The following is a 23,917-nucleotide window of genomic DNA, read 5'->3' as shown; positions in this document are numbered from 1 at the left end:
GCTGAGGCGATCGCTGGCCGCAGTATAACACCAGTATGTGTGTATATACTTTTTATTATATTTTCCAGCCTTGTCAGCTGGTCCTTGAGGACGGCCCTATCTATAGACGGTACCGCCACTTGTTTTGATAAGCGTGTGAGCGCCTTATCCACCTTAAGGGGTGTTTCCCAACGCGCCCTAACTTCTGGCGGGAAAGGGTATACCGCCCATAATTTTCTATCGGGGGGAACCCACGCATCATCACACACTTTATTTAATTTATCTGATTCAGGAAAAACTATGGTAGTTTTTTCACATCCCACATAATACCCTCTTTTGTGGTACTTGTAGTATCAGAAATACGTAACACCTCCTTCATTGCCTTTAACGTGTGGCCCTAATAAGGAATACGTTTGTTTATTCACCGTCGACACTGGATTCAGTGTCCCTGTCTGTGTCTGTGTCGACCGACTAAAGTAAACGGGCGTTTTAAAACCCTTGACGGTGTTTTTGAGACGTCTGGACCGTACTAATTGTTTGTCGGCCGTCTCATGTCGTCAACCGACCTTGCAGCGTGTTGACATTATCACGTAATTTCCTAAATAAGCCATCCATTCCGGTGTCGACTCCCTAGAGAGTGACATCACCATTACAGGCAATTGCTCCGCCTCCTCACCAACATCGTCCTCCTACCTGTCGACACACACGTACCGACACACAGCACACACACAGGGAATGCTCTGATAGAGGACAGGACCCACTAGCCCTTTGGAGAGACAGAGGGAGAGTTTGCCAGCACACACCAAAAACGCTATAATTATATAGGGACAACCTTATATAAGTGTTTTCCCTTATAGCATCTTAATATATATATAAGCATATCGCCAAATTAGTGCCCCCCCTCTCTGTTTTAACCCTGTTTCTGTAGTGCAGTGCAGGGGAGAGCCTGGGAGCCTTCCCTCCAGCCTTTCTGTGAGGGAAAATGGCGCTGTGTGCTGAGGAGATAGGCCCCGCCCCTTTTTCGGCGGCCTCGTCTCCCGCTCTTAACGGATTCTGGCAGGGGTTAAATATCTCCATATAGCCTCCGGAGGCTATATGTGAGGTATTTTTAGCCAAAATAGGTATTCATTTGCCTCCCAGGGCGCCCCCCTCCCAGCGCCCTGCACCCTCAGTGACTGCCGTGTGAAGTGTGCTGAGAGGAAAATGGCGCACAGCTGCAGTGCTGTGCGCTACCTTTAGAAGACTGAGGAGTCTTCTGCCGCCGATTCTGGACCTCTTCTTACTTCAGCATCTGCAAGGGGGCCGGCGGCAAGGCTCCGGTGACCATCCAGGCTGTACCTGTGATCGTCCCTCTGGAGCTGATGTCCAGTAGCCAAGAAGCCAATCCATCCTGCACGCAGGTGAGTTCACTTCTTCTCCCCTAAGTCCCTCGTTGCAGTGATCCTGTTGCCAGCAGGACTCACTGTAAAATAAAAAACCTAAGCTAAACTTTCCTAAGCAGCTCTTTAGGAGAGCCACCTAGATTGCACCCTTCTCGGCCGGGCACAAAATCTAACTGGCTTGGAGGAGGGTCATAGGGGGAGGAGCCAGTGCACACCACCTGATCCTAAAGCTTTACTTTTTGTGCCCTGTCTCCTGCGGAGCCGCTATTCCCCATGGTCCTTTCAGGAACCCCAGCATCCACTAGGACGATAGAGAAAGTGGGTATATGAATAGCCCCTGTAAGGAAGTATATATAGATTTCAGGCAAGCCTCCACACGCTTATCTGGCGGTTCCTTTAGTGAGGTGACAGTGGTGACAGGCAGAGTGGATGACACCACGAGGCGTGTGACACGTGAATCCACTGGCGGTGGAGTCTCCCATTTGTTACACAACTCTGCAGGGAGAGGATCGTGAGCCAAGGTCCGTTTAGGCAAAGGTAATTTCTTCCCTGGATTAGACCAGGGTTCCCGCCTGATGTCCACTAGATGTTCAGAATGGGGTAATACAGTTTTAACCACCTTCTGCTGTTTAAAACTTATCAGATCTCTTTGCCACAGTAGTGGAAACCTCATAATCAGTGGTTTGTAGGATAAGCTTAAGAGCAGCCACTAGGGCAGGGACATCAATTTGCAAGGGAGAATCATCATCAGTAACACAGGATTCAGTGTCTGATAGGACCGTATGCTCCCCCTCCTCTTCAGATGAGACATCAGAGAGGTTTGTGGATTGTGAGGAGGAAGCAGCCTGCTTAGTGGACCAGGGACATGGGAATGACCTGGGGTAGCTTTCTGTCTATTCAAAGACTGATTTAATTGCAGTTGGTTAGATAAATTTTTCGCCCAAGGCAGATTAAACATAGGGACAATTTCTGGTGGTAGTGGTACTGGAGGTCCCATAGGGGGCGCTAAGCATTCCACCAGAGTAGCTAGTAAGTTGGTGAACGCAGCACAGAGTGGCTCCTGAGTATGCGCAGGAGCAGCGGTCTGACTGGGAGGTGTATGACAATAAGTACACAGACCATCAAACAACACTTCCCCCTCTGGTAAATCCTCGGAGCATGCTCTGCATGATGCAGGAGCTTCCATTGATTTACTGCCCTTTCTGTTAGACATTATGACAAATGCAACAACAGGGCGACTTAGTACGATAAAGCCAGACAAAATACAATACCTGCAAATAGAATCTGATATTATGTGACTGTAGCACAGTAGAACATACGCATGTGAGAAATACTGTGTATTACTAGATTATGAGATGCAGACGCACCTAGCACTTAGGGTAATGAATATAGTGACAGTTATATCTGAGAAACACAGAGTGAAACCACACAGCAGATACAGGCACACTGCTTCTGTGCAGGGTAAATACTGGCTGCTTTATTTTTACGCTGCAATTAAGATTTCAGTTTGAACACATCACACCCAAATCTAGCTCTCTCTGCACATGTTATATCTGCCACCCCTGCAGTGCACATGGTTTTGCCCAACTGCTAAAAAAATTCCTGCTGCGATCAACTTGGAATTACCCCCCATGTGCACTGCAGAGGGGCAGATATAACATGTGCAGAGAGAGTTAGATTTGGGTGTGGTGTGTTCAAACTGAAATCTTAATTGCAGTGTAAAAATAAAGCAGCCAGTATTTACCCTGCACAGAAACAATATAACCCAACCAAATCCCAAATCTAACTCTCTTTGCATGTTACATGCAGAAATATATATATATTTATTACAGCACGGTCAGTGACCGGAGGATAGATCAGAATACTATACTAGTACAATATATTTTCTATTAGGTACACTCTTTCTCAACTAACGCTGTCTGTGACAAAACATGTAGGATACTCAAGTGTTTGTAAAGTCTCAGCGCTGTGCACAGGCGGCTTTTACAAGGGCGAACTTGCCCTGCAATCCCGGAGACCAGCAGCAGCTATACTCAGAAGATGGCACCCAGCGTCTCAGTCAGGGAGAGTGTGAGGCAGCTCCAGGGAAGGAAATCTTCGAGAAGACGGCGCCGTGGGCCGGAGGTAGGGGCTCCCCTATGCTGGACTTCCACCCCGGGTACTTTGAGCCTTATTAAATGGGGTGTTAGTACACCCGACCTGTGCTCTATTGCCCTGGTGGTCTAGTGCAGTCCCTGCCCAGTGACAGTTAATGGTAGGTCCTGTCTGGCAGACCCTCTTACCTCCTCTCCATAGCAGCCACGCGAACCAGGAGAGCAGTCTGCAACTCTGTGCCTAAGTTGGGACTTCGCCGCCGCAAGTACCCAGGAACCAGCCCGCGTGAGTATGCGACACAACTTGGGAGGTGATGGAGCTGCAGCGCTAAATATCACACTGACATACATCGCTGACAGAACAAGGCAGAAAAAAGTATTCCCACGTTATGGGCACACACGGACTTATATCTTTACCAATAGTCAAATACCTTTACGATAAATGACCAGTAATTTTCTTAAAGTCAAATATCATTATGATAGATGACCACAAATTTAAAATATAACTTTTATTGAGATCATTAAAACAGAAGCGAAATATGGTGCATGTGAAAATAAACGTGAAAAAATAAGAATTTACTTACCGATAATTCTATTTCTCATAGTCCGTAGTGGATGCTGGGACTCCGTAAGGACCATGGGGAATAGCGGCTCCGCAGGAGACTGGGCACATCTAAAGAAAGCTTTAGGACTAACTGGTGTGCACTGGCTCCTCCCCCTATGACCCTCCTCCAAGCCTCAGTTAGGATACTGTGCCCGGACGAGCGTACACAATAAGGAAGGATTTTGAATCCCGGGTAAGACTCATACCAGCCACACCAATCACACCGTATAACCTGTGATCTGAACCCAGTTAACAGCATGATAACAGAGGAGCCTCTGAAAAGATGGCTCACAACAATAATAACCCGATTTTTGTAACAATAACTATGTACAAGTATTGCAGACAATCCGCACTTGGGATGGGCGCCCAGCATCCACTACGGACTATGAGAAATAGAATTATCGGTAAGTAAATTCTTATTTTCTCTAACGTCCTAAGTGGATGCTGGGGACTCCGTAAGGACCATGGGGATTATACCAAAGCTCCCAAACGGGCGGGAGAGTGCGTATGACTCTGCAGCACCAAATGAGAGAACTCCAGGTCCTCCTCAGCCAGGATATCAATTTTGTAGAATTTTACAAACGTATTTGCTCCTGACCAAGTAGCTGCTCGGCAAAGTTGTAAAGCCGAGACCCCTCGGGCAGCCGCCCAAGATGAGCCCACCTTCCTTGTGGAGTGGGCATTTACAGATTTTTGGCTGTGGCAGGCCTGCCACAGAATGTGCAAGCTGAATTGTACTACAAATCCAACGAGCAATAGTCTGCTTAGAAGCAGGAGCACCCAGCTTGTTGGGTGCACACAGGATAAACAGCGAGTCAGATTTCCTGACTCCAGCCGTCCTGGAAACATATATTTTCAGGACACTGACAACGTCTAGCAACTTGGAGGCCTCAAAGTCCCTAGTAGCCGCAGGCACCACCAATAGGTTGGTTCAGGTGAGACGCTGAAACCACCTTAGGGAGAAACTGAGGACGAGTCCTCAATTCCGCCCTGTCCGAATGGAAAATCAGATAAGGGCTTTTTCAGGATAAAGCCGCCAATTCTGACACGCGCCTGGCCCAGGCCAGGGCCAACAGCATGACCACTTTCCATGTGAGATATTTTAACTCCACAGATTTAAGTGGTTCAAATCAATGTGACTTTTGGAACCCAAAACTACATTGAGATCCCAAAGTGCCACTGGAGGCACAAAAGGAGGCTGTATATGCAGTACCCCTTTTACAAACGTCTGAACTTCAGGGACTGAAGCTAGTTCTTTTTGGAAGAAAATTGACAGGGCCGAAATTTGAACCTTAATGGACCCCAATTTCAGGCCCATAGACACTCCTGTTTGCAGGAAATGTAGGAATCGACCCAGTTGAATTTCCTCCGTCGGGCCTTACTGGCCTCGCACCACGCAACATATTTTCGCCAATTGCGGTGATAATGTTTTTGCGGTTACATCCTTCCTGGCTTTGATCAGGATAGGGATGACTTCATCCGGAATGCCTTTTTTCCTTCAGGATCCGGCGTTCAACCGCCATGCCGTCAAACGCAGCCGCGGTAAGTCTTGGAACAGACAGGGTCCTTGCTGGAGCAGGTCCCTTCTTAGAGGTAGAGGCCACGGATCCTCCGTGAGCATCTCTTGAAGTTCCGGTTACCAAGTCCTTCTTGGCCAATCCGGAGCCACGAATATAGTGCTTTCTCCTCTCCATCTTATCAATCTCAGTACCTTGGGTATGAGAGGCAGAGGAGGGAACACATACACTGACTGGTACACCCACGGTGTTACCAGAGCGTCTACAACTATTGCCTGAGGGTCTCTTGACCTGGCGCAATACCTGTCGAGTTTTTTAATCATGTGGACGACTTCTGGGTGAAGTCCCCACTCTCCCGGGTGGAGGTCGTGCTGAGGAAGTCTGCTTCCCAGTTGTCCACTCCCGGAATGAATACTGTTGACAGTGCTATCACATGATTTTCCGCCCAGCGAAGAATCCCTGCAGCTTCTGCCATTGCCCTCCTGCTTCTTGTGCCACCCTGTCTGTTTACGTGGGTGACTGCCATGATGTTGTCCGACTGGATCAATACCGGCTGACCTTGAAGCAGAGGTCTTGCTAAGCTTAGAGCATTGTAAATGGCCCTTAGCTTCAGGATATTTATGTGAAGTGATGTATCCAGGCTTGACCCTAAGCCCTGGATATTCCTTCCCTGTGTGACTGCTCCCCAGCCTCGCAGGCTGGCATCCGTGGTCACCAGAACCCAGTCCTGAATGCCGAATCTGCGGCCCTCTAGAAGATGAGCACTCTGCAACCACCACAGGATGGATACCCTTGTCCTTGGTGACAGGGTTATCCGCTGATGCATCTGAAAATGCGACCCGGACCATTTGTCCAGTAGGTTCCACTGGAAAGTTCTTGCGTGGAATCTAACGAATGGGATTGCTTCGTAGGAAGCCACCATTTTTACCCAGAACCCTTGTGCATTGATGCACTGAGACTTGGTTCGATTTTAGGAGGTTCCTGACTAGGTCGGATAACTCCCTGGCTTTCTCTTCCGGGAGAAACACCTTTTTTCTGGACTGTGTCCAGGAACATCCCTAGGAAACAGAAGACAAGTCGTCGGAACCAGCTGCGATTTTGGAATATTGAGAATCCAATCGTGCTGCCGCAACACTACCTGAGATAGTGCTACACCCACTTCCAACTGTTCCCTGGATCTTACCCTTATCAGGGAATCGTCCAAGTAAGGGATAACTAAAATTCCCTTCCTTCGAAGGGATATCATTTCGGCCATTACCTTGGTAAAGACCCGGGGTGTCGTGGACCATCCCTACGGCAGCGTCTGAACTGATAGTGACAGTTCTGTACCATAACCTGAGGTACCCTTGGTGAGAAGGGTAAATTTTGACATGAAGGTAAGCATCCTTGATGTCCCGAGATATCATGTAGTCCCCTTCTTCCAGGTTCGCAATCACTGCTCTGAGTGACTCAATCTTGAATTTGAACCTCTGTATGTAAGTGTTCAAAGATTTTAGATTTTAGATTTAGAATCGGTCTCACCGAGCCGTCTGGCTTCGGTACCACAATAGTGTGGAATAATACCCCGTTCCCTGTTGCAGGAGGGGTACCTCGATTATCACCTGCTGGGAATACAGCTTGTGAATGGCTTCCAAAACTGCCTCCCTGTCAGAGGGAGACGTCGGTAAAGCCGACTTTTGGAAACGGCGAGGGGGAGACGTCTCGAATTTCAATATGTACCCTTAAGATATTACCTGAAGGATCCAGGGGTCTACTTGCGAGTGAGCCCACTGCGCACTGAAATTCATTGAGAACGGGCCCCCACCGTGCCTGAGCTTGTAAGGCCCTAGCGTCATACTGAGGGCTTTGCAGAGGCGGGAAAGGATTTCTGTTCCTGGGAACTGGGTAATCTCTTCAGCCTTTTTCCTCTCCCTCTGTCACGAGCAGAAAAGAGGAACCTTTTGTCCGCTTGCCAACAAAGGACTGCGCCTGATAATACGGCGTCTTATTTTGAGAGGCGACCTGGGGTACAAACGTGGATTTCCCAGTTGTTGCCGTGGCCACCAGGTCTAAAAGACCGACCCCAAATGTCCCCTTTCAAAGGCAATACTTCCAACTGCCGTTTGGAATCCGCATCACTTGACCATTTTACTGGTAGAATTGGACAACGCACTTATACTTGATGCCAGTCGGCAATTATTCCGCTGTGCATCCTGCATATATAGAAATGCATCTTTTAAATGCTCTATAGGCAATAATATACTATCCTTATCTAGGATATCAATATTTCCAGTCAGGGAATCCGACCATGCCAACCCAGCACTGCACCTCCAGGCTGAGGCGATTGCTGGTCGCAGTATAACACCAGTATGTGTGTGAATACATTTTTGGATACCCTCCTGCTTTCTATCAGCAAGATCCTTAAGGGCGGCCATCTCATGAGAGGGTAGAGCCCTTGTTCTTACAAGCGTGTGAGCGCCTTATCCCCCCTAGGGGGTGTTTCCCAACGCACCCTAACCTCTGGCGGGAAAGGGTATACAGCCAATACTTTTTAAGAAATTATCAATTGTTATCGGGGGGAAACCCACGCATCATCACACATTTTATTTCTCAGATTCAGGAAAACTACAGGTAGTTTTTCCCTCACCGAACATAATACCCCTTTTTGGTGGTACTCGTATTATCAGAAATGTATAAAACATTTTCCATTGTCTCAATCATGTAACGTGTGGCCCTACTGGAAATCACGGTTGTCTCTTCACCGTCGACACAGGAGTCAGTATCCGTGTCGGCGTCTGTATCTGCCATCTGAGGTAACGGGCGCTTTAGAGCCCCTGACGGCCTATGAGACGTCTGGACAGGCACAAGCTGAGTAGCCGGCTGTCTCATGTCAACCACTGTTTTTTTATACAGAGCTGACACGGTCACGTAATTTTCAACAGTACATCTACTCAGGTGTCGACCCCCTAGGTGGTGACATCACTGTTACAGACACTCTGCTCCGTCTCCACATCATTTTTCTCCTCATACATGTCGACACAAACGTACCGACACACAGCACACACACAGGGAATGCTCTGATAGAGGACAGGACCCCACTAGCCCTTTGGGGAGACAGAGGGAGAGTATGCCAGCACACACCAAAGCGCTATATATATATATATATATATATATATATATATATATATACAGGGATAACCTTATATAAGTGTTTTTCCCCTTATAGCTGCTGTATGTTCTAATACTGCGCCTAATTAGTGCCCCCCTCTCTTTTTTTTAACCCTTTCTGTAGTGACTGCAGGGAAGAGCCAGGGAGCTTCCCTCCAACTGAGCTGTGAGGGAAAATGGCGCCAGTGTGCTGAGGAGATAGGCTCCGCCCCCTTTTCGGCGGCCTTATCACCCGTTTTTCTGTATATTCTGGCAGGGGTTAAATGCATCCATATAGCCCAGGAGCTATATGTGATGTATTTTTTTTGCCATGTAAGGTATTTTTATCATGTTTTATTGCGTCTCAGGGCGCCCCCCCCAGCGCCCTGCACCCTCAGTGACCGGAGTATGAAGTGTGCTGAGAGCAATGGCGCACAGCTGCAGTGCTGTGCGCTACCTTATTGAAGACAGGAACGTCTTCTGCCGCCGATTTTTCCGGACCTCTTCGCTCTTTTGGCTCTGTAAGGGGGCCGGCGGCGCGGCTCCGGGACCCATCCAGGCTGGGCCTGTGATCGTCCCTCTGGAGCTAATGTCCAGTAGCCAAGAAGCCCAATCCACTCTGCATGCAGGTGAGTTCGCTTCTTCTCCCCTTAGTCCCTCGATGCAGTGAGCCTGTTGCCAGCAGGTCTCACTGGAAATAACAAACCTAAACTAAAACTTTCACTAAGAAGCTCAGGAGAGCCCCTAGTGTGCACCCTTCTCGTCGGGCACAGAAATCTAACTGAGGCTTGGAGGAGGGTCATAGGGGGAGGAGCCAGTGCACACCAGTTAGTCCTAAAGCTTTCTTTAGATGTGCCCAGTCTCCTGCGGAGCCGCTATTCCCCATGGTCCTTACGGAGTCCCCAGCATCCACTTAGGACGTTAGAGAAACTAAATAGAGTGAATTTAAAAAGCTTAGCCACTGTAATTGTATATTTCTTCACTGTCTCCAGTATCTTTAAACAATGTTTCTATATTTTGTTGCAATGTTAGTTGCCAAGTGTCTAGTAATGATACTTTTGTATCTAGGAGTATGTAACTCATGAGTGTAGTTTTATTATACCACCACTATTAAAAATAAGAATTTACTTACCGATAATTCTATTTCTCATAGTCCGTAGTGGATGCTGGGGACTCCGAAAGGACCATGGGGAATAGCGGCTCCGCAGGAGACTGGGCACAAAAGTAAAAAGCTTTAGGACTACCTGGTGTGCACTGGCTCCTCCCCCTATGACCCTCCTCCAAGCCTCAGTTAGGATACTGTGCCCGGACGAGCGTACACAATAAGGAAGGATTTTGAATCCCGGGTAAGACTCATACCAGCCACACCAATCACACCGTACAACTTGTGATCTGAACCCAGTTAACAGCATGATAACAGAAGGAGCCTCTGAAAAGATGGCTCACAACAACAATAACCCGATTTTTGTAACAATAACTATGTACAAGTAATGCAGACAATCCGCACTAGGGATGGGCGCCCAGCATCCACTACGGACTATGAGAAATAGAATTATCGGTAAGTAAATTCTTATTTTCTCTAACGTCCTAGTGGATGCTGGGGACTCCGAAAGGACCATGGGGATTATACCAAAGCTCCCAAACGGGCGGGAGAGTGCGGATGACTCTGCAGCACCGAATGAGAGAACTCCAGGTCCTCCTCAGCCAGGGTATCAAATTTGTAGAATTTATCAAACGTGTTTGTCCCTGACCAAGTAGCTGCTCGGCAAAGTTGTAAAGCCGAGACCCCTCGGGCAGCCGCCCAAGATGAGCCCACTTTCCGTGTGGAATGGGCTTTTACAGATTTTGGCTGTGGCAGGCCTGCCACAGAATGTGCAAGCTGAATTGTACTACAAATCCAACGAGCAATCGTCTGCTTAGAAGCAGGAGCACCCAGCTTGTTGGGTGCATACAGGATAAACAGCGAATCAGATTTTCTGACTCCAGCCGTCCTGGAAACATATATTTTCAGGGCCCTGACTACGTCTAGCAACTTGGAATCCTCCAAGTCCCTAGTAGCCGCAGGCACCACAATAGGCTGGTTTAAGTGAAAAGCTGAAACCACCTTAGGGAGAAATTGAGGACGAGTCCTCAATTCTGCCCTGTCCGTATGAAAAATTAGGTAAGGGCTTTTATAGGATAAAGCCGCCAATTCTGAGACACGCCTGGCTGAAGCCAGGGCTAACAGCATTACCACTTTCCATGTGAGATATTTTAAGTCCACAGTGGTGAGTGGTTCAAACCAATGTGATTTTAGGAATCCCAAAACTACATTGAGATCCCAAGGTGCCACTGGAGGCACAAAAGGAGGCTGTATATGCAGTACTCCCTTGACAAACGTCTGAACTTCAGGAACAGAAGCCAGTTCTTTTTGGAAGAATATTGACAGGGCCGAAATTTGAACCTTAATGGACCCCAATTTGAGGCCCATAGACAGTCCTGTTTGCAGGAAATGCAGGAAACGACCCAGTTGAAATTCCTCTGTAGGGGCCTTCCTGGCCTCGCACCACGCAACATATTTACGCCAAATACGGTGATAATGTTGTACGGTTACATCCTTCCTGGCTTTGATCAGGGTAGGGATGACTTCATCCGGAATGCCTTTTTCCTTCAGGATCCGGCGTTCAACCGCCATGCCGTCAAACGCAGCCGCGGTAAGTCTTGGAACAGACATGGTCCCTGCTGGAGCAGGTCCTTTCTTAGAGGTAGAGGCCACGGGTCTTCCGTGAGCATCTCTTGAATTTCCGGGTACCAAGTCCTTCTTGGCCAATCCGGAGCCACGAGTATAGTCTTTACTCCTCTCCTTCTTATGATTCTCAGTACTTTTGGTATGAGAGGAAGAGGAGGGAACACATACACTGACTGGTACACCCACTGTGTTACCAGAGCGTCCACAGCTATTGCCTGAGGGTCCCTTGACCTGGCGCAATATCTGTCCAGTTTTTTGTTGAGGCGGGACGCCATCATGTCCACCTTTGGTTTTTCCCAACGGTTCACAATCATGTGGAAGACTTCTGGGTGAAGTCCCCACTCCCCCGGGTGAAGATCGTGTCTGCTGAGGAAGTCTGCTTCCCAGTTGTCCACTCCCGGAATGAACACTGCTGACAGTGCTATCACATGATTCTCCGCCCAGCGAAGAATCCTTGCCACTTCCATCATTGCCTTCCTGCTTCTTGTGCCGCCCTGTCTGTTTACGTGGGCGACTGCCGTGATGTTGTCCGACTGGATCAACACCGGTTGACCCTGAAGCCGAGGTCTTGCCTGACTTAGGGCATTGTAAATGGCCCTTAGTTCCAGGATATTTATGTGAAGTGACGTTTCCATGCTTGACCACAAGCCCTGGAAATTTCTTCCCTGTGTGACTGCTCCCCAGCCTCTCAGGCTGGCATCCGTGGTCACCAGGACCCAATCCTGAATGCCGAATCTGCGGCCCTCTAGGAGATGAGCCCTCTGTAACCACCACAGGAGAGACACCCTTGTCCTTGGAGACAGGGTTATCCGCTGATGCATTTGAAGATGCGATCCGGACCATTTGTCCAGCAGATCCCACTGAAAAGTTCTTGCGTGGAATCTGCCGAATGGAATCGCTTCGTAAGAAGCCACCATCTTTCCCAGGACCCTTGTGCATTGATGTACTGACACTTGGCCTGGTCTTAGGAGGTTCCTGACTAGGTCGGATAACTCCTTGGCCTTCTCCTCCGGGAGAAACACCTTTTTCTGTACTGTGTCCAGAATCATCCCTAGGAACAGCAGACGTGTCGTCGGAATCAGCTGCGATTTTGGAATATTTAGAATCCATCCGTGCTGTCGTAGTACTACTTGAGATAGTGCTACTCCGACCTCTAACTGTTCTCTGGACCTTGCCCTTATCAGGAGATCGTCCAAGTAAGGGATAATTAAGACGCCTTTTCTTCGAAGAAGAATCATCATTTCGGCCATTACCTTGGTAAAGACCCGGGGTGCCGTGGACAATCCAAACGGCAGCGTCTGAAACTGATAGTGACAGTTCTGTACCACAAACCTGAGGTACCCTTGGTGAGAAGGGCAAATTGGGACATGGAGGTAAGCATCCTTGATGTCCAGAGACACCATATAGTCCCCTTCTTCCAGGTTCGCTATCACTGCTCTGAGTGACTCCATCTTGAACTTGAACCTTTTTATGTAAGTGTTCAAGGATTTCAGATTTAAAATGGGTCTCACCGAGCCGTCCGGCTTCGGTACCACAAAACAGCGTGGAATAATACCCCTTTCCCTGTTGTAGGAGGGGTACCTTGATTATCACCTGCTGGGAATACAGCTTGTGAATGGCTTCCAATACCGCCTCCCTGTCGGGGGGAGACGTTGGTAAAGCAGACTTCAGGAACCGGCGAGGGGGAGACGTCTCGAATTCCAATTTGTACCCCTGAGATACTACCTGCAGGATCCAGGGGTCCACTTGCGAGTGAGCCCACTGCGCGCTGAAATTCTTGAGACGGGCCCCCACCGTGTCTGAGTCCGCTTGTAAGGCCCCAGCGTCATGCGGAGGACTTGGCAGAAGCGGGGGAGGGCTTCTGTTCGTGGGAAGAGGCTGTCTGCTGCAGTCTTTTTCCCCTTCCTCTGCCCCGGGGCAGATATGAGTGGCCTTTTGCCCGCTTGCCCTTATGGGGACGAAAGGACTGAGCCTGAAAAGACGGTATCTTTTTCTGCTGCGAGGTGACTTGGGGTAAAAAGGTGGATTTTCCAGCCGTTGCCGTGGCCACCAGGTCCGATAGACCGACCCCAAATAACTCCTCCCCTTTATACGGCAATACTTCCATATGCCGTTTGGAATCCGCATCCCCTGACCACTGTCGCGTCCATAATCCTCTTCTGGCAGAAATGGACATCGCACTTACTCTTGATGCCAGAGTGCAAATATCCCTCTGTGCATCTCGCATATATAGAAATGCATCCTTTAAATGCTCTATAGTCAATAATATATTGTCCCTGTCCAGGGTATCAATATTTTCAGTCAGGGAATCCGACCAAGCCACCCCAGCACTGCACATCCAGGCTGAGGCGATTGCTGGTCGCAGTATAATACCAGTATGTGTGTATATACTTTTAAGGATATTTTCCAGCTTTCTATCAGCTGGTTCCTTGAGGGCGGCCGTATCAGGGGACGGTAACGCCACTTGTTTTGATAAGCGTGTGAGCGCCTTATCTACGCTAGGGGGTGTTTCCCAACGCGCCCTAACCTCTGGCGGGAAAGGGTATAATGCCAATAACTTTTTAGAAATTAGCAGTTTTTTTATCGGGGGAAACCCACGCTTCATCACACACCTCATTTAATTCATCTGATTCGGGAAAAACTACGGGTAGTTTTTTCACACCCCACATAATACCCTTTTTTGTGGTACTTGTAGTATCAGAAATGTTCAAAACCTCCTTCATTGCCGTGATCATGTAACGTGTGGCCCTACTGGAAAATACGTTTGTTTCCTCACCGTCGACACTGGAGTCAGTGTCCGTGTCTGTGTCTGTATCGACCTGAGGTAACGGGCGCTTTAGAGCCCCTGACGGTGTTTGAGACGCCTGTACAGGTATTAACTGATTTGCCGGCTGTCTCATGTCGTCAACAGTCTTTTGTAAAGTGCTGACACTATCACGTAATTCTTTCCATAAGACCATCCAGTCAGGTGTCGACTCCCTAGGGGGTGACATCACTAACACAGGCAATTGCTCCGCCTCCATACCATTTTCCTCCTCATACATGTCGACACAACGTACCGACACACAGCACACACACAGGGAATGCTCTGATAGAGGACAGGACCCCACTAGCCCTTTGGGGAGACAGAGGGAGAGTTTGCCAGCACACACCAGAGCGCTATATATATATATATATATATATATATATACAGGGATAACCTTATATAAGTGTTTTTCCCTAATATAGCTGCTGTATATATTTATATGCCAATTTAGTGCCCCCCCTCTCTTGTTTTACCCTGTTTCTGTAGTGCAGGACTGCAGGGGAGAGTCAGGGAGCCTTCCTCCAACGGAGCTGTGAGGAAAAAATGGCGCCAGTGTGCTGAGGAGATAGGCTCCGCCCCTTTTTCGGCGGCCTTTCTCCCGCTTTTTTATGTAAAAATAGGCAGGGGTTAAATACATCCATATAGCCCAGGAGCTATATGTGATGTATTTTTTTGCCAAAAAGGTGTTTTTATTGCGTCTCAGGGCGCTCCCCCCCAGCGCCCTGCACCCTCAGTGACCGGAGTGTGAAGTGTGCTGAGAGCAATGGCGCACAGCTGCGGTGCTGTGCGCTACCTTAGTGAAGACAGGACGTCTTCTGCCGCCGATTTTCCGGACCTCTTCAGTCTTCTGGCTCTGTAAGGGGGACGGCGGCGCGGCTCCGGGACCCATCCATGGCTGGGCCTGTGATCGTCCCTCTGGAGCTAATGTCCAGTAGCCTAAGAAGCCCAATCCACTCTGCACGCAGGTGAGTTCGCTTCTTCTCCCCTTAGTCCCTCGATGCAGTGAGCCTGTTGCCAGCAGGTCTCACTGAAAATAAAAAAACCTATTTAAACTTTTACTCTAAGCAGCTCAGGAGAGCCACCTAGATTGCACCCTTCTCGTTCGGGCACAAAATCTTAACTGAGGCTTGGAGGAGGGTCATAGGGGGAGGAGCCAGTGCACACCAGGTAGTCCTAAAGCTTTTTACTTTTGTGCTCAGTCTCCTGCGGAGCCGCTATTCCCCATGGTCCTTTCGGAGTCCCCAGCATCCACTAGGACGTTAGAGAAATTTACTTTTGTGTCTGCAGTGTGCGCATCACTGACTTATAATACACTTTTATTACAAGCAATTAAGTGGTGGATTCTTTATTATTTTCCCAAGTGTCTACTAATATTCATTGTACATTCGTAAATAGAATTATATGAAAAAGATTGCTGCTTCCGGGTACCGTGTCCCTGTGCTGTTCTCTTTAAATAACTGACTATATAATAAATTGTATATGTTAGAACCTCTCTTTGCCTTAGGTTCCTCTTATTCCTATCTGGCACAGGGATAATTCACAGGTACTATGGGTTTATTTACCTTACCTCTATATATTGTGTGTGTATATCATTGGTGTCGTGAGTGCTTTATTCTGCATGGCAATCCACTAAATTTACAATTTATTTCACCACCAATTGAACACACATAATATATTACAAGGTTAATGGGGCACATTCATCATCCTGCTTTTATTTATTAATAGGACAGTTATATATTCAATATAATATTTCACACATATATTTTTTATACAATGTGTGTGGTGGCACAATGTGTCTCAATTGTGATATTGTCTAAATGAAGTTCACGTGACACAATTTGAGCCTTTATCTGTCCTCTTAATGCAGTACTGTTCGTATATTGTATAATTATTTATCAGGGCCCCTTGTATGATTTAGCACATTGTAACCTTGTAACCCTGGTGCGGCATTGATCTCCGCTCCCTACCGCCGTATGTATCAGCGGGAAGCCGCTGACCGCGGCTCTCGTAGGTAGGCTGCCCCCTGTGTAATTCAACACACTGTCACCCTGTAGCGGCATTAATCTCCGCTCTCTCTCGCCGCGTGCATCAGCGGGAAGCCGCTGACCGCGGCTCTCGTATGTAAGACAACCCGCGTGGCTTGGTACACTGACTGGCGGGCGTCTACAGCTGCGGGTGCTATTGCTAAACATACACTGTTACATACTCCTAGATACAAAAGTATCATTACTAGACACTTGGCAACTAACATTGCAACAAAATATAGAAACATTGTTTAAAGAAACTGGAGACAGTGAAGAAATATACAATTACAGTGGCTAAGCTTTTTAAATTCACTATTTAGTTTTTCACGTTTATTTTCACATGCACCATATTTCGCTTCTGTTTTAATGATCTCAATAAAAGTTATATTTTAAATTTGTGGTCATCTATCATAATGATATTTGACTTTAAGAAACTTACTGGTCATTTATCGTAAAGGTATTTGACTATTGGTAAAGATATAAGTCCGTGTGTGCCCATAACGGGGAATACTTTTTTCTGCCTTGTTCTGTACGTATATACCATTCCCAGGAGCACCTCCCTATATACTATATTCAAAGTATTTATACATATATATTATTGAAATAAAGGGGAAAGGACACATATCCATATATAATTGAATCTAAATGTAATTAGATGATGTCAGTGCGACCTATCTATCTAATATACATCACTGACAGCCCAGAGAAGAAATCTTCTTTCAGAAAAGCTTTTTCAGGGCTGCACAGTGCAGCCCTCCTGTTAGGTGACTTGCTGCTGCAGGCACCAACTGAAGCTCTCAGTGCTTGGAGGCGGGGTTATAGAGGAGACCCCAATGCATCCTGGGACAGCTAAAGCTTTCGCCTGTTGGTGACACTGGATCAAGACCCACTCTACACCCCAATGTTTTCCCTGTGGAAACCGATGTAACTTGCTGCAGAAAAACAAATGTGTGTGTGTATATATATATATATATATATATATATATATATATATATATATATATATATTTTTTTTTTTTTTTTTTACCTTCAGACTCTGATTTTTCTCCAGATTCTCCAAATGGGTTAGTCCGCCTGAAAGAAATAATTGTGATTCGAAAAACGTATGTAGTGATGAAGAGCTACAGGATATATCACATCATCATCATTATCAGCAAGTGATGTATGGTGTACACTGGTAAAAGAAAAAATGTTCCGTTACCTATGAACCAGACATTTCATTATTCTAATGTGTACTAGACAAATGAAAGTATTTCTAGCTGGAGCAAAACTGCACCGTAATATCATGTATATAGACATATATGTGAATGAAACAAAGAAAAAGACTACATTTATAGTGAGAGTAAAATGGAGTTAACATACCTTACAATTAAGTAAATGATAATTTCACACATTGGCTATGATTTATTTATTTATTTTGGGGGGAGATTACCTGCCAGACTGTCCCGGGGTCCTGGGCTGTCCAGACTGATCTTCACTGACTGGGGAAATAATATCAAACTGGATGGGTGTGTCTGGTGCTACGATGGATTCCAGAGACAGAGCAGTTAGAGCTGAGGAGTCAGAGCCAACTGAGCCAGTGCTGTTTGTACGGGTGGAGCGGGGGCGAGAGGCTCTGCAGAAGAAAACATGAAATAATGAACTCTGTGCAGAGTTATATAGTCTTACCATGTCTGGCATCTGCCTAATGGGTGCTCTAATGCCCGAGAGGTTTCTTTACCAAGGACCATCAGACTCGGCAGTTTCATGCTGGGTATAGCGTTCATGGGTTGGCTCCCAATCTGGGGTCTGCTAATCATAGGAAGGGCCGCAATGAACCTGCAACCTATGTGCTGGGACACAGCTGCGTGCGGGAGGTTAGAACGTTATCCTATTACATGCAGTGATTTACTGTATGGTAATAACGGGCTTTTTAGCCCGGTATTACTATCGGGCTATCCAACTACAGCCCGTTTTTACTGTGCGGAAAATCATCTGTTATCGGGCGTTAACACATGGAATCCGTGATTTTGCAGACCCACGTGTTACTGCCCAAAAACGGGTCTGCTGGGGCTGGTTATCGGGGATTCTGCTTTGCGTGCCTCAATCCCTGATAAGTGCCGGGCTACGGGGCTAATAGATAGCCCCGGGAGAATCCATTAGCTGCCATAATTCACCACAGGTAATAGGATACCACCCTTAAGTCTCTAAAAGTAATAATAAGATTTTACTCACCGGTAAATCTATTTCTCATAGTCCGTAGTGGATGCTGGGACTCCGTAAGGACCATGGGGAATAGCGGCTCCGCAGGAGACTGGGCACAACTAAAAGAAAGCTTTTGGTCTAACTGGTGTGCACTGGCTCCTCCCTCTATGACCCTCCTCCAAATATCAGTTAGGATACTGTGCCCGGAAGAGCCGACACAATAAGGAAGGATTTTGAATCCCGGGTAAGACTCATACCAGCCACACCAATCACACCGTATAACTCGTGATACTATACCCAGTTAACAGTATGAACAATAACTGAGACTCTCAACAGATGGCTCAACAATAACCCTTTAGTTAAACAATAACTATATACAAGTATTGCAGACAATCCGCACTTGGGATGGGCGCCCAGCATCCACTACGGACTACGAGAAATAGATTTACCGGTGAGTAAAATCGTATTTTCTCCGACGTCCTAAGTGGATGCTGGGACTCCGTAAGGACCATGGGGATTATACCAAAGCTCCCAAACGGGCGGGAGAGTGCGGATGACTCTGCAGCACCGAATGGGCAAACTCTAGGTCCTCCTCAGCCAGGGTGTCAAACTTGTAGAATTTAGCAAATGTGTTTGACCCCGACCAAGTAGCTGCTCGGCAAAGTTGTAGAGCCGAGACCCCTCGGGCAGCGGCCCAAGAAGAGCCCACCTTCCTCGTGGAATGGGCTTTCACTGATTTAGGATGCGGCAGTCCAGCCGCAGAATGTGCAAGCTGAATCGTACTACAGATCCAGCGAGCAATAGTCTGCTTTGAAGCAGGTGCACCCAACTTGTTAGGCGCATGCAGGATAAATAGCGAGTCAGTCTTTCTGACTCCAGCTGTCCTGGAAACATAAATTTTCAGGGCCCTGACTACGTCCAACAACTTGGAAGCCTCCAAGTCTTTAGTAGCCGCAGGCACCACGATAGGTTGGTTCAAATGAAAGGCTGATACCACCTTAGGGAGAAACTGGGGACGAGTCCTCAATTCTGCCCCATCCATATGGAAAATCAGATAAGGGCTTTTACATGACAAAGCCGCCAATTCTGAAACACGCCTGGCCGAAGCCAAGGCCAACAACATGACCACTTTCCACGTGAGATATTTCAATTCCACGGTTTTAAGTGGCTCAAACCAATGTGACTTTAGGAAATCTAACACCACGTTGAGATCCCAAGGTGCCACTGGAGGCACAAAAGGGGGCTGAATATGCAGCACTCCCTTAACAAAAGTCTGAACTTCAGGTAGTGAAGCCAGTTCTCTCTGGAAGAAAATCGATAGAGCCGAAATCTGGACCTTAATGGAACCCAATTTTAGGCCCATAGTCACCCCTGACTGTAGGAAGTGCAGAAAACGGCTCAGCTGAAATTCCTCCGTTGGGGCCTTCCTGGCCTCAAACCACGCAACATATTTTCGCCAAATGCGGTGATAATGGTTTGCGGTCACTTCTTTCCTAGCTTTAATCAGCGTAGGAATGACTTCCTCCGGAATGCCCTTTTCCTTCAGGATCCGGTGTTCAACCGCCATGCCGTCAAACGCAGCCGCGGTAAGTCTTGGAACAGACAGGGCCCCTGCTGCAGCAGGTCCTGTCTGAGCGGCAGAGGCCATGGGTCCTCTGAGATCATTTCTTGAAGTTCCGGGTACCAAGCTCTTCTTGGCCAATCCGGAACAATGAGTGTAGTTCTTACTCCTCTTCTCCGTATTATCCTCAGTACCTTGGGTATGAGAGGAAGAGGAGGGAACACATAAACCGACCGGTACACCCACGGTGTCACTAGAGCGTCCACAGCTATCGCCTGAGGGTCTCTTGACCTGGCGCAATATCTTTCTAGCTTTTTGTTTAGGCGGGACGCCATCATGTCCACCTGTGGCCTTTCCCAACGGTTTACAATCAGTTGGAAGACTTCTGGATGAAGTCCCCACTCTCCCGGGTGGAGGTCGTGCCTGCTGAGGAAGTCTGCTTCCCAGTTGTCCACTCCCGGAATGAACACTGCTGACAGTGCTAACACGTGATTTTCCGCCCATCGGAGAATCCTTGTGGCTTCTGCCATCGCCGTCCTGCTTCTTGTGCCGCCCTGTCGGTTTACATGGGCGACTGCCGTGATGTTGTCTGACTGGATCAGTACCGGCTGGTTTTGAAGCAGGGGTTTTGCCTGACTTAGGGCATTGAAAATGGCCCTCAGTTCCAGAATATTTATGTGTAGGGAAGTCTCCTGACTTTACCATAGTCCTTGGAAGTTTCTTCCCTGTGTGACTGCCCCCCAGCCTCGAAGGCTGGCATCGGTGGTCACCAGGACCCAGTCCTGTATGCCGAATCTGCGGCCCTCTAGAAGATGAGCACTCTGCAGCCACCACAGCAGAGACACCCTGGTCCTTGGAGACAGGGTTATCAGCCGATGCATCTGAAGATGCGATCCGGACCACTTGTCCAACAGGTCCCACTGAAAAGTTCTTGCATGGAACCTGCCGAATGGAATTGCTTCGTAGGAAGCTACCATTTTTCCCAGGACTCGCGTGCAGTGATGCACCGACACCTGTTTTGGTTTTAGGAGGCCTCTGACTAGAGATGACAGCTCCTTGGCCTTCTCCTCCGGGAGAAACACTTTTTTCTGTTCTGTGTCCAGAACCATCCCCAGGAACAGTAGACGTGTCGTAGGGACCAGCTGTGACTTTGGAATATTTAGAATCCAACCGTGCTGTTGTAACACCTCCCGAGATAGTGCTACCCCGACCAACAACTGCCCCCTGGACCTCGCCTTTATCAGGAGATCGTCCAAGTACGGGATAATTAAAACTCCCTTTTTTCGAAGGAGTATCATCATTTCGGCCATTACCTTGGTAAATACCCTCGGTGCCGTGGATAGACCAAACGGCAACGTCTGGATTGGTAATGCCAATCCTGTACCACAAATCTGAGGTACTCCTGGTGAGGATGGTAAATGGGGACATGCAGGTAAGCATCCTTGATGTCCAGTGATACCATGTAATCCCCCTCGTCCAGGCTTGCAATAACCGCCCTGAGCGATTCCATCTTGAACTTGAATTTTTTTTATATATGTGTTCAAGGATTTCAAATTTGAAATGGGTCTCACCGAACCGTCCGGTTTCGGTACCACAAACATTGTGGAATAGTAACCCCGTCCTTGTTGAAGGAGGGGCACCTTGACTATCACCTGCTGGGAATACAGCTTGTGAATTGCCTCTAGCACTGCCTCCCTGCCTGAGGGAGTTGTTGGCAAGGCATATTTGAGGAAACGGCGGGGGGGAAGACGTCTCGAATTCCAGCTTGTACCCCTGAGATACTACTTGAAGGATCCAGGGATCCACCCGTGAGCGAGCCCACTGATTGCTGAAGTTTTTGAGACGGGCCCCCACCGTACCTGGCTCCGCCTGTGGAGCCCCAGCGTCATGTGGCGGACTTGGAGGAACCGGGGGAGGACTTTTGCTCCTGGGAACTGGCTGTATGCTGCAGCTTTTTCCCTCTACCTCTGCCTCTGGGCAGAAAGGACGCGCCTTTAACCCGCTTGCCCTTATGGGGCCGAAAGGACTGTACCTGATAATACGGTGCTTTCTTTGGCTGTGAGGGAACATGGGGTAAAAATGCTGACTTCCCAGCTGTTGCTGTGGAAACGAGGTCCGAGAGACCATCCCCGAACAACTCCTCACCCTTATAAGGCAAAACTTCCATGTGCCTTTTAGAATCTGCATCACCTGTCCACTGCCGAGTCCATAACCCTCTCCTGGCAGAAATGGACATTGCACTTATTTTAGATGCCAGCCGGCAAATATCCCTCTGTGCATCTCTCATGTATAAGACTGCGTCTTTAATATGCTCTACGGTTAGCAATATAGTGTCCCTGTCTAGGGTATCAATATTTTCCGACAGGGAATCTGACCACGCAGCTGCAGCACTGCACATCCATGCTGAAGCAATAGCTGGTCTCAGTATAATACCTGTGTGTGTATATACAGACTTCAGGATAGCCTCCTGCTTCCTATCAGCAGGCTCCTTTAGGGCGGCCGTATCCGGAGACGGTAGTGCCACCTTCTTTGACAAGCGTGTGAGCGCTTTATCCACCCTAGGGGATGTTTCCCAACGTGACCTATCCTCTGGCGGGAAAGGGTACGTCATTAGTAACCTTTTAGAAATTACCAGTTTCTTATCGGGGGAAGCCCACGCTTCTTCACACACTTCATTTAATTCCTCAGATGGAGGAAAAACTACTGGTAGTTTTTTCTAGTGATGAGCGAGGTTCGGTTTTACTCGGTTTTACTCGGTTCTCAAAACGGCATCTTATTGGCTATCCAAAACACGTGACATCCGTGAGCCAATAAGATGCCGTTTTGAGAACCGAGTAAAACCGAATCCGCTCATCACTAGTTTTTTCTCTCCAAACATAATACCCTTTTTTGTGGTTCCTGGGGTAACATCAGAAATGTGCAACACATTTTTCATAGCCTCAATCATGTAACGTGTGGCCCTATTGGAAGTTACATTAGTCTCATCGTCGTCGACACTGGAGTCAGTATCCGTGTCGACATCTGTGTCTGCCATCTGAGGTAGCGGGCGTTTTAGAGCCCCTGATGGCTTTTGAGACGCCTGGGCAGACACAGGCTGAGAAGCCGGCTGTCCCATATTTGGTATGTCGTCAAACCTTTTATGTAAGGAGTCGACACTGTCGCGTAATTCCTTCCACATAACCATCCACTCAGGTGTTGGCCCCGCAGGGGGTGACATCACATTTATCGGCATCTGCTCCGCCTCCACATAAGCCTCCTCATCAAACATGTCGACACAGCCGTACCGACACACCGCACACACACAGGGAATGCTCTGACAGAGGACAGGACCCCACAAAGCCCTTTGGGGAGACAGAGAGAGAGTATGCCAGCACACACCAGAGCGCTATATAACACAGGGATGAACACTATAACTGAGTGTTTTTCCCTTATAGCTACTTATATATATACTGCTGCGCCTAAATTTAGTGCCCCCCCTCTCTTTTTTACCCTTTGTAGTCTTGAAACTGCAGGGGAGAGCCTGGGAGCTATCCTTCCAGCGGAGCTGTGAGGGAAAAATGGCGCCCCTTTTTCGGCTGACTTTCTCCCGCTTTTTTATGGATCCCGGCAGGGGTATTTTTCACATATATAGCCTCTGGGACTATATATTGTGATTATTTGCCAGCCAAGGTGTTAATATTGCTGCTCAGGGCGCCCCCCCCCCCCCCCAGCGCCCTGCACCCATCAGTGACCGGAGTGTGAGGTGTGCATGAGGAGCAATGGCGCACAGCTGCAGTGCTGTGCGCTACCTTGTTGAAGACCGAAGTCTTCTGCTGCCGATTTTCAGGACCATCTTCATGCTTCTGGCTCTGTAAGAGGGACGGCGGCGCGGCTCCGGAACCGGACGATCGAGGTCGGGCCCTGTGTTCGATCC

The 23,917-nt window shown here is 48.1% G+C and overlaps 1 protein-coding gene across 1 annotated transcript in view; it reads right to left on the bottom strand.

The window, feature by feature from the left end:
* Positions 1–23,917, bottom strand: part of APPL1 (adaptor protein, phosphotyrosine interacting with PH domain and leucine zipper 1) — a 215,734-nt gene that overhangs the window by 19,112 nt on the left and 172,705 nt on the right. Inside the window, exons 15-16 of the mRNA XM_063940852.1 lie at positions 17,692–17,874; positions 17,287–17,333 (exon numbers count right to left, since the gene is read on the bottom strand). Coding sequence (XP_063796922.1) covers positions 17,287–17,333; positions 17,692–17,874 — 230 coding nt within the window. The remainder of the gene's footprint in view (positions 1–17,286; positions 17,334–17,691; positions 17,875–23,917) is intronic.

This window comes from Pseudophryne corroboree, chromosome 9 (assembly GCF_028390025.1).
Source record: "Pseudophryne corroboree isolate aPseCor3 chromosome 9, aPseCor3.hap2, whole genome shotgun sequence".
Lineage (NCBI taxonomy): Eukaryota > Metazoa > Chordata > Amphibia > Anura > Myobatrachidae > Pseudophryne > Pseudophryne corroboree.
This window is presented reverse-complemented; position numbering and strand designations above follow the sequence as displayed.